Source organism: Vespa mandarinia, chromosome 6 (genome assembly GCF_050613455.1).
Source record: "Vespa mandarinia isolate Hongniang chromosome 6, ASM5061345v1, whole genome shotgun sequence".
Classification (NCBI taxonomy): Eukaryota; Metazoa; Arthropoda; class Insecta; order Hymenoptera; family Vespidae; genus Vespa; species Vespa mandarinia.
In genome coordinates, this window is record NC_140815.1 from 4,776,492 (window position 1) to 4,788,743 (window position 12,252).

At 28.8% G+C, this 12,252-nt stretch overlaps 1 protein-coding gene and 1 non-coding gene across 13 annotated transcripts in view; both read right to left on the bottom strand.

Annotated features, from left to right (window-relative positions):
• The window catches only part of LOC118440883 (dual specificity calcium/calmodulin-dependent 3',5'-cyclic nucleotide phosphodiesterase 1), a 66,289-nt gene that overhangs the window by 5,235 nt on the left and 48,802 nt on the right, over positions 1-12,252 (bottom strand). For 10 of the 12 annotated variants that reach the window (XM_035864578.2, XM_085657717.1, XM_035864580.2 and 7 more), the window contains 4 exons: positions 3,316-3,468; positions 2,561-2,774; positions 2,343-2,456; positions 324-476 (listed from right to left, as the gene is read on the bottom strand). In XM_035864578.2, coding sequence (XP_035720471.1) covers positions 324-476; positions 2,343-2,456; positions 2,561-2,774; positions 3,316-3,468 — 634 coding nt within the window. The remainder of the gene's footprint in view (positions 1-323; positions 477-2,342; positions 2,457-2,560; positions 2,775-3,315; positions 3,469-12,252) is intronic. The other 2 variants (XM_035864581.2, XM_035864577.2) reach the window with 1 other exon arrangement.
• Positions 1,592-1,663, bottom strand: TRNAT-CGU (transfer RNA threonine (anticodon CGU)). Its single transcript has one exon. It is a non-coding gene; the product is annotated as a tRNA-Thr (tRNA).

The window sequence follows — 12,252 nt, forward strand, 5'->3', positions numbered from 1 at the left end:
GAAGAGCGATGACGTCGATACGTAAAAATTTATTTATAGCAAAAGCACAATCCTTTTATCTCGGAGAATCGATTGAAAGACGTTTCAAATATACATAGTCGGGTAGATACGTGAAGCGTCGATCGCTCGACCCTTATAGGGATGGTCATTGGCAGCGTTCGAGCATACAATGCATGGTCAAGAACACTGTGTGATATCTGCATGTTACGTGAACCCACTACGAACATCGGCGAAGGAGTGACAGGCATCAGGGGTTGAAGGGTTTCTTTGAAAGTGAGGAGATGATTTGTGTGTCGGGGTAGGAAATGTGAATGTTTCGCAACCTTTCCCACACAGGGGTGCGAAGCTTCCTTTTCTGGGTTACCACCGCGTGGCTCTGTGGTCCATCCGGGTCCATGCTGCCCCCCAGGGATGTAGAAGTCAGGCCCGCACCCCTACGTGATGACCGAGAGCACTCATTCCCGCCTGAACTCACCCTGCGGTAGTGCTCGTTAGTTCATCATATATAGAAAAGAATAAAATAGTCATAGATTATACTTTTTCTTTCTTTTTCCTATCTGCCCCTTCTTTTTTCTTTTCTTTTTTCTTTTTTTTTTTGTTGTTGTTGTTATTCGCTTTACTATCCTCTCTTTTTCTTTTCTTTTTTTTTTCTTTTTTATCGTCGTTTGCCCTGTTTTTTGTCTTTTTTTTTTTTTACTGCATTATCATCTCCTCAGAAATTCCAAAACCATTCTAAAATAACGATTGCCAATTTTTCCTGCTGCTTGGCGCACGTAAAAGAAAAAAGAATGAACAAGGAGATGAAAATTTGGGTTGCTCTTTGATGCAGCAACAACAGCAAAGTTCACCATCGTCGAAGTTAACCTGGAAAATGCTTTTACGGGAAATCGAAAGAACTTAAGAGCCATAGGAATACAGCGTTGATGGAACCTTTTCGTTAGAAGTGTTCAAGATTTCACCAATATCTTATAATATGCCGTTCATATATTCTTTTCCAAATAAGAAAGAGAGAGAGAAAGAAAGAGAGAAAGAGAGAGAGAGAGAGAGAGAGAGAGAGAATAAGACTTAATGTATCAAATTATAAAATATCAAAAAATATAATGTCGAAGGAAACATTAAACTACTTGTTTCGTTTCCAATAGGCATAGGGTAACAGAGAATAATCCGAATGTACCATCGAAAATTAATATCGCTTTACTTCTAACCAATTTAAGTTCATTTCCTCGGGACAATGGGATCTGCTTCTAATCGGGTATAATACGCCTAAGTCTACTTGGGAAAAAAAACTACAATTCTCAAAGTTAATGTTACATGCTTTTGAGTGAACAAAAATCGCACACGTAAATGTATACGTCGCATCGGATACACAGGAAAAGCGTTAATAAAAATTATTAGCCGAACGCGAAGAATTTTAAAAGGAACTTATTCGTCATTATTTTTTCATTATAATCCATCGATATTTATTCGATTTAATAAAATAATAAGAAAAGAATAAAATTGAAACAATAATTAAAATCGATGAATAATCTCTTTAAATTAACGTAAAAGAAGAATAAGTAGAAAAAAGTGAGCGAAAAAGGAAATTTCGCTTTGCCTCCTGTGAGGATTGAACTCACGACCCCTGGTTTACGAGACCAGTGCTCTACCACTGAGCTAAAGAGGCGCTCTTGTAAACTCTTTCTGACGATTAGTAGATGTACATAAAAAGTGTGAAAAAATATTTAAATTTTCATGTTTCATTAATAATTCATCTTATTTGAAAGAAGTTTAATTTTTAATATTACGCGATCGATCATCCTTTAACGGTCTATGGGATCATGAGTTACATCCAAGAGGAAACTTCGCGAAAGAAAGTAATGTCTTCCCTTTGTTCAAATATTAGAGAGACGGAATCCTACCCTCAATTTTGCAGATTAATACTTTACGTTCGCACGCACGAGAAAAAGGATCGATAGACGATGAATAAATCGAAGTGAGCACACGTTAGACTTTGTTACACCAACTATAATCGTTTATCGTGATTTACCATGTTAACATTATTGTTAAAGTACAATTATTTTTAAAGCTCTTAAAAATAATTAAGAATATTAATTATAATTTGTGTCTTTCTCTGAAAAAAAAAAATTGTACGTCCTAATGGAGAGAAAAGATAGTGTTAAAAAAAAAAAAAAAAAAAGAAGAAAAAAAAGTAAAAGAAAATTAGTGTAACACTCTCGTGCGTCTCCAAACTTATTTCAAACATATTTCCAAAGAGAGACACATAAGACGATATACGTAAGAACGTCATTTTATAATTTATTAAGCAAGATAAAATATTTTTATCCAATTAAAATGTAACTTACTTTGTCTCGTCGATGAAGACTGTTTCAAGTACACGCGCCGCATAATGTAAATTTCGTTGGAGCAATTCGGCGGATATTTCGCCATGTTGTAGCTGCTTTAACAGACATCGAAGTCTGAAAAAACAAAAGATCAAATAAATATTAACTGCATCTCGTGAGAAAGTTTTAAAAAGATAATCTTCAATGCAATAAAATCGTTCATGTCTATTCGATCCTACCTGAGAGCAGCTTTGTCGCAGGCGTCGGGGGTGTCAACGGCGGGTAGTGAATCTGTCGTGAGATCAACATTATCGAGAATCTCGTCGAGATCCACGGACTGACTCGACAAAAACCTGTCAGGATTATGTGATGGCGGGGAACTCTCGAAACTGCCACCACCGACGCTTTTGCTTTTGCCCGAACTGCGTCGTACTATCGTCAGCGTGCCTTGCTCTGAAATTAAGCGACGATATCGTTCGATAACAGAGCTTTTCCGTACTCTTCTATGAAACGTGAATTAACACATACTCGTATCTACATATATATATATATATATATATATATATATATATATATATATATACCTATATATTTTTTAACGATCTCCTTCGAATACAATATTCTATTAATTCTAATAAGATCTAATAAGATCTCTAAATGTAAATTTATATTAATAGTATATTATAACTTGGAATAATAGTGTGATTTTTACCGATTTAGAAATTAAATTTATATAATTATATGATTATATATTAACTTATATTAAATACTATCGGAAAAGGTCACTTTACTTGTCGATCTTTAATTTCAAGGATAACTAATATTTACTTTCAGCATTAAATATAAAACTATTCTAAGAAAAATATCGACTTTGACGTAAAGAAAATCGATTTATAACGCGTCCATTTATCTACGCAAAGAAACGAGTAATCCGCGTCCGAGATAGAAACATAAATCGTAAGTGGAATCTCGTGGTAATATCATGGAAACTTACTCGATAGCTGACCATTTCGACCAGGGGAGGAAGGATTGTGCGGGCGAGGTGGGGTTGTACCACTTGAACAGCCGGTAGCCGTGTTCGCAGCTGTATCATGCGAGGCCACCCCCATATCGTCTCTCGTGACCCTTCTATCCGGCGGAGATGCGACTGCAATATCGAAAAAAAATTTTAACTTATATCAAAATTACACTCGATTATATTTTATACTTTCTTTTATATTTCGTTCTATGGAAAAATATTCGAACACTTTTTGAAATGGAATAATTTTTTTTGTTTTCCTAAACCAGCAAGCGTAATTTGACCTAGGATTGATTGATTTCCTAAATATTTACAGAAAAGTAAATATAAAAAACGGCTGATCTACAAAATGAATATATTCCTATTGATTATAAATGTTTCAAGGAATTCTACAAAAAAGACATTTTTTTTTAATTCTATGTATATTTTATATAGCACAATAATTTTTTCATATCTATGCAAAAATTCAGAACACTTTACTTTGTCTACAAAATGTTATTCAATATCAAAAATGTACGTTTCTCTGACTATCTTTATACATTTTTTAACAAACTGTTCATATTCCTTTTTTATATTTTTTGGTTATTCAATGTTATTTTCCATTAGTTTTTTCTTTTTATAAATTTTCTAACAAATACATCACGATTTATTGTGTACCGAAACATTTATTCTCCATAGTTTTTTCGAATAATTGTGACAATTTTTTTAACCATGCCAATAAAAATGATATACCTTTTCTCCTCATTCATTTCATCATATTCTATGATTGATGATTGAAACTAATATTGACATATCTCTTACTACACATATTTACTTGATATTTACAGTAATATGGATATATTAACGTAATTACATAATAACAATGCGTAAAGGGAATCAAGAAGTATCATTTATTAATAGCTCATAGTGATAAAATAGTTATTTTGTACAAATCTATATAATGTATATTAGAAAGTTCTGTTATATTATTTAATTATATTTCGACTATTCTTTTTTATATTATTATACTTTCGACGATATTTCTGTCATTAAATTTAATTATATATGTTATAATTAAAATTTGTTAAAATATCGTCGATAGAGTGATAAAATATAAATCAATTCAAATGCAAGTTAATGGACGAATAATTTTATATGTGATAGTAAGAAAATTGTGTCGCCATTATTACTATTAGAATCAATTATTAAATCTTCGAACAATTTCCAGATATATTAGTTTAAAATTCTAAAACAAATATATAAAGAACAATTAAGCTATATTTCTTAAAGTTATATTTTGCATATTTGTTCTTCTATGTTGATGTCTCAGATATTACATATACATATATATAATCAATTGTTGGATCAAATGTAAGCGGCAGAACCAATGGGTCATTCGACTGCAGTGGAAGCACCGCATGATAGCTATCGATTTGTATGCTCCGTCGATAGGCTTTATACTATGTAAGTATAATATATCGATAAAATTCAGAATGAGAATTTGCATCTATTATTTTAATCACGTTATACTATAAACATAAAAAATGAGAAGTATTCAAATTAACGTATGTTAATATAGATATTATAGAAAACACCCATAGTAAGCATTTGAGTTTTCCACTTCGTTCGCAACATTTATAACCTTCAGTTAGTTTTATTAACAATTATTACTAATATATATGTATATATATATATATTAAAAAATATTAATACAAATTAAAATATATAATTAAAATATTTATCAACAAATAATTCAACATAATTTATATGATACAGTTTTTACGTTTTTAGGTGCTTTATTTTTTATTAAAAAATATATAATAGCAAGTTAAGAGGTATAAAAAGATATATAAAAATATAAATCTAAAATCGAGATATTAAGAATACTACAAAATAAAGCTATTTGATAAAAGTGAGGAAGTAACAAAGAATATCGACCGTGATTGAAAACATTAATCTTCTGAAAGAGGCGTAACGTACTCGTAAAATCTTAAGATTGAAATAATCTATTATTCTAGAGGAAAGAAGTAACTTTAGTTCTATAGTAAAAAAAAATTATAAGGCATTCATTCATTACGTGTAATCTACGTGTAATGCTTAAATATTCTGTAATCTTGAAAAGACAAATAGTCACATTTACTGGTTAGTTCCAACTAACTTCATAAATGAATTCATTTATTTTCTCGAATATTTTCCAATGAAATAAAAATAAGAATTTGTTTGCAACAACGATAATAATATCTCGATTTATGTATTAAGTATTTTATGATTTTCTTCCTTTCTTTATCTTCTTTTATTAAAAAAATAAGAGAAAGTAAAAAAAAAATCGATCATTTATACATATAATATCTTTCAATTATGTGAAATACTATCTCGTTTACTCTTCCCTATATTTAATTGTATTTATTTTTTACATTAAAGTAATGATACAAACAGGCAGATATTTATAAATGTAAACGTTTGATTGGAATCAATTCATAGGAATTAAAGCACGATACGGGTTAAACGTTTAATGACAAATAGAATAAATTCCTATTAAAGTGACATTGAAAATATCGATTAGTAAATTACACATTTTAAAGACGATGCTTTTACGCAACAGTCTAATTGCATTTTTATGCGACGTTAAAATCGATGGATCATTAATTAAATTCTTATCGCATGCAAGGTTGTTGGATCAATATAAAATTATATAATCTTCGCATCATTTATTACCTTACGAGGCAACGTCTTATAATATTAATTACTGAAAATTTGTTATATAATATTCAAATATGGTAATACGATCGGTTGCACTTTGAAATAATATATGCAATTGTTAAAAGTATATTAATAGTACCATGCATTTAATCTTGAAAATTTATGTTCCGTTTTTTTTCAGTCATAATTTAGTTATCCTTGAATGATAAAACATTGATAAAAACGTTGAATAAATCTAAAGACGTTTTTGTCGCGAATGTATGAAACTGGATATTCTGCAATTTTCGACTACATTTTATAGAAAATTATACGGTTGCTGATAATATATAGTCAATGTACTCTTACCAGTTTTTACATAAAATAATATAATTCTCAAAATGAAGAATATAACGTGTTTACGTATTCAACGACGAAACGAAAATAATCCTAACGTGTTAACAAAATAATAACAGTCTAAATGTTCAGCTAACTCTGAAAATTCATTTGTTCAAATAATTATTTTATAGATACATCTGTTACAACGAAGTTAAAATTTACGTATTTATATGCATAAAAAAAATATAATTTTTAAATGCGCATGGTAGGAAGTTTGATTGAAAAACATCGATAAATTAAGATTGAATTACACAAGTATTGACGTTAAGTTAAATATTTATTAACAAATCTCGAACATGAAAACGTTAAAGAAAAAGGAAAAACAGTAAAGATAAAAATATGAAAATATATTTTAGTAATGAAATAGAAACGAATTTTTATTTACAAATTAGATTTTCATTTATCATATAAATTCAATTATATATACATACAAATTTGATCTCTTATAAGATCAATCATTGGTTAAGTTAATTTCAAATGTTTAAAGTAGGACGATCGTATACAGTTCGTCATCAAGATAGAAAATTTGTCGGATACAAGCGTAGCAATAAAATCAGAATATTATTCAATTTTCAGAGGAAAAAGTTAGACAAATTTTCGAAGGGGCTTATTCGTGAGAGTAAATATGTACTCATGTGCGTTGAAGCTGTTAACTTGAATAACTGGAGGTACTATGGAAAAGTTTAAAAAAAAAAAACTAGCATTTTCGTTTAACGATCGACGAGATTTCTTGCCTGTATGGAAAAAGAAAAAAGAAAAAAAAGGAAGTACGAGCAGATCGCGGGATTTGAATCGACTTCTTTTCATTGGATATCTCGAGTTGTGACATCAACGTCAGAAATAAAAAGAAAAAAAAAAAAAAAGAAAAAGAGAGAGAGAGAGAAAAGGCAGTAGCTAGCCATAGCTCTTGAAATGATCGTTCTTACGAGTACAAGCTTCGAGCGATGATGACGATAACCAGAGACGAGCTATTCGCATTTTCTCACGAGCCTCGAGTTCAGAGAGATTTCTTTGATTACATTACCCCGCACAAGCATTACTGCTGCGAACAAGACCTTCGTCTTACTTGCAATGTCACGCAAAATACATAAATATACGTACATATACACGTACATGTATTTACGTATTCTCGACTTAATTTTCACGGAACTATGTAATATATCTACATATATGGAGACGAGTGACGCGATCGACGATTTCACGATGCGTGAATTGAATTATTCATAAGAAAAATACTGAAAATAAAATGAAAATGTGCTTTGGCATGGATTACGAAAAAAATATTGAATTGTCGATGTTGTTACCGATCGTTTTATTCTCCGATCGTTACTAAAAATTATTATGCAGTATGTATTCTAGCTGAGAAAATTAAGGTGACAATAAAAATGATCTCGAAATATTGTACTTTATATTTTCTCCTTGATTCGTAAAAACGTGACTATCAAAGCTTACTGTGCCTCCTTTTCTCTTTCGATCGTCAGCACGTACCTAGTATATATCGTTCGTACACGTATAAAGCATCTATGAAAGTGTTACGAGAAAGGACCTCGGGATAAAGGAAGCAACGCCGAAAAGTGAAGGACGGAGACTCAAACGAGTCTTTCTTCTTCTAATTAATGGCTCCACTGAGCATACCTTCTACTGAATTTTACATTACCAAATTTCCTATGCGATAAAACGACGATCTTATAATACACATACAAAATATCTTATATTATATTCCTTTTAATTAATTATCAAATAAAAATTATGTACTTTTTATTAGTCGCTCATTGTCTCTAAAATCGATGCGATAATTATGGAAAGGATGTATAAAAGTAAAATAAAAACGAACTATCGATTCTTCTCTAAAAATAATCATCAAAATTGCGAAAACGCATTTATCAATCCTATTATGTTAATCCAATAAAAACAAAGCTTTATAAAATTATCGATGATTAAACCATAGTCGATAGATAAAATAATGCCGTAACAAAACATATTATGAATTATAGCATTTCATTGTTGTAGATACATTATTGATCGTATCAAATTTTGAAATAATTTTATCTGTTAAGTAAAATCGAAACTTAGTTCATTATTGATAAATACTTTGCCAATACGAAATATATGAAAATTGTACGTATTTTCTTGGAAATGTATTAAAATGTAATTATGATTTTCCAAAAACAACGTTTAAAATATCATCTTTATTGTTATTATTATTTATTAAATTTATAACTGTATTTATTACTATTATAATTATATACATAATTATAACATTATAAATGATTGAAACCTATTATTTTGGTTTAAGGTACCCGTGAAACTACCGAATAATTCAATAATTATAATTTATATTTACTACATCTGTATACCATTATGTTAGAAAAATAAATAAAAATTAAGATACAACTTATCAGATAATTATTATGAGAAGTCCAGTAAATTAAAAAAAAAAAGAATTGAAATCATTCAGGAAATATAGTGCAATAACAAAATATGAAAACACAATATATATCTAACAATAAAGATGTCTCTATATTAAATCTAACTACCAGATTATTTATTCTATCTTCTGATTTTATTATATATTAGTTTATAAAATAAATATTTTAAAAATATAATTATTGTGTTAATTTTATACATTTTCATTTATACAAAGGAGCAGTTATTTTATTGAGAAATACATAATTTTTTTTTTCGTATTTAAGAATTTTAGATTGACTGTATGTCAGTTTACCAATGTTATGACATCGGTATAATATTCTATCAAATCCATAAACCTTCGGGCGACGTATCCGTTATTTCTTCCTACACTATACGGCATTACCTCATTTCAACATTGTACGGACATAAATCAGGAGGCCGAGTGTAAAACGAGCTGCCGTTCTTTGGGAAGAAGGGAAGGCAATTGAACCCACGATGTCGAGAGAAAATTAGTTTCGTTGTATACTTCCAGTTACTTTAAAACTATCGAAAAATACCATCGTTGAATGATGTCTTGTGTATAAACGAATTCCATGAATTTTATATTATCTTTTTCGAGCGTAATCATAGTTATACTTAAACTTTTTCTTGATTAATTAATAATATTTCAACATTTGTAAAATAGTTTGAAAAATACAATGCAACTATGTCGACGATTTATTTCAAGCAAAAAATCTCTTTTGAATAACAGACGATAAATGTTCGAATAAAAAAAAAAAAAATTGAACATTTCAAGCTATGACATACAATGACTAATAATAATTCGATCTCTGTATTTCTCTCTTATTCCGTTCGTTTTCTAAATACATTACAAAAACAATTGCAAAGTTTCTAACTATTCAAACGTATCGATGATCTGTCGATAAACGTAAAAGATGCTAGCATTAAAAATATTTGTTGGCTTAAGAAACTAAACTATAGGCATAACACTTCTAGCTAGGAAAGATCGATAGAGGATGTAATACGCGTTAACTTACCGTATTCCTTATCTATACACGCGATCGCACTTTCGTAAAAAAAGAATCGCGTGCATTATTTCCCCTTTGTATTCATAGGGCGACACCAAGACGGTGTTAATTTTTATAGTGCCTACCAGTAAATTCTTTAATGAATTCACCGATAACGTAATATTGCGTGTTAAAAAAAAAAACTTACACTTATTGCAATATAATTTACAACATTTTGTAATGAATATCGAGTTTCTTTCTTTATATCATTGAAAAATTTTTCTTCAAAATTATGATGAGTTCTTTTCTATTTACCATAGTTATGAAAGAATATTAGAATATTGATACTTTAAAAAGCTTACAATAAGAAAAACATTGTTCCTCTTATTTCTTATTTTTTGCAGAGATATTATATCTTCGATAAAGTGTTATTTTATTTTACTATAGAAAACACAAACGATCTGTTATAAATCATAATAATGAATTGATCGAAGTCTCTATTAAGTAACATCATTTTCAAACTACTAGTATGTACTATTCAAACTTAATTGATTCAATATTTCATTTCGTCACTATTACTATCATATCTCTCTCCCGTATTATGTAAGTTACATTGTAGGAAAGATCAATGCCTGTACATACTGGTCAATAACGTCTATTGTGTTTATATCGTAATACTACAACATTGAACACAGATAGGATGTTATTTGAACGTTATGCGAAAACGGTAATCGAAGTTTCAACATTCCTAGAAATATCGAAATTATCGTTATGCATACATACATACATAAATATACATATGTATATAAATACAAGACATAAGTTAAATAATATAATTGTTGGAAATCTATCATTTCATAAAAATTCTACAACCCTTCATATTAATTATAATGTTGAAGATAAAGTATAGTATATAAAAAAGTATATCATATAAAATATATCGTATAAAATTTATATATTTCAGATTTGGAATACAAAATAATAAACTTTTACATCAATCAAATCATATTTATTGTTACCGATTGTAAATTAAATAAATTAAATATTGCGTTGCTGCATAGAACATAGAATATTTTTGCTTCGGAATGTTTGTGCTATTTATGTATATACAAACTTTCACGTATATATATATATATATAAATATATATACGGACATACACATACATATACTTATAACTCAATCCTATTAGTTCACTTGGCCAATTTGGTAAGCAATAAACTACTGAAATCAAAGTTAAGGAGATTACTAAGTTACCACAATACAATCAAATTCTCTCCTTTATGGATAGGACATTGATACAATCGCCACTTTACTCAACCGACTTCTCAATGATTATCTTCTGCATACTAGATTTATCTTGTGCATATTAGAGAGACAAATTCTCTCGCATCTCACCAAAAAATAAAAATTAATTATATACACAATGTTGGAATCGCAATCCATTTAAATTTGAATAAAATGTATATATCTACGGAAGATAAATAATTTTGCCATACAATACATGAATATTTAGAATTTATATATTCAAAGGAAAAGCTGTGTATGCGTGTATGACCCTTTGACACACTATAGAAGATTTTATACATTCACGTACTACATAATACAATTAAACCACACGATTAGATTTTGGTTCGAAGCTTTACGCTTGAGGATAATGATATTTAAATATCAAAGATGTACGTCTTTGCATACTTAATTGGAAAAAAGAAAAACTTCATTTAAAAAAGAAAAACTTTCTCAGCATTTCGGTGTATTAAACGTGGATCAAATGGATCATAAATTTTAAACTATCAAAATAAAGTTAAAATATTGCATTCATATTAAATGTTTATTTATTGATTTGTACTCTCGAAAAAACAACATAAAAATATGTACCAAGTATTAATCTATTATATCCATATTTGAATGCAGTAACTATATTTGTTAATAAATAATTCATAATGAAATGCAGTGACTATATTTGTTAACAAATAATAAGAGAGCTCTCTCTCTCTCTCGCTCTCTCTCTCATCTGAAATTTTCACGAAGCTAAACAAGAAAAATCTTTTAATTATTATTTTAATAAATTGCAGGATCAGCTTTTGCCTTTCCTTTCGTTAATATAATCGCTTTTTTCAGATCAATAATTTCTCAAGTTAAAAATATTGATTATTATCACCGAAGCACGTATACATTACACATTTGTTCTTATTTGACATAATAAATTATATTTAGTAAAAAATCATTTATATAAACTTATCTGACATCTATTATTTACCTCTTGTTTGCCTTACTTATTGCAATAGTATTATGGCAGTATTGTTAATTACATTTACAAATATATATAGGAATATAAAATATATGTACATAATTTATGATAAAATAAGATTATTTATATGTTATTAGTATCAGTAACTACGTTGAAATTACGTAAATACGAGTATAAAAGGAGAGCGTCATTGC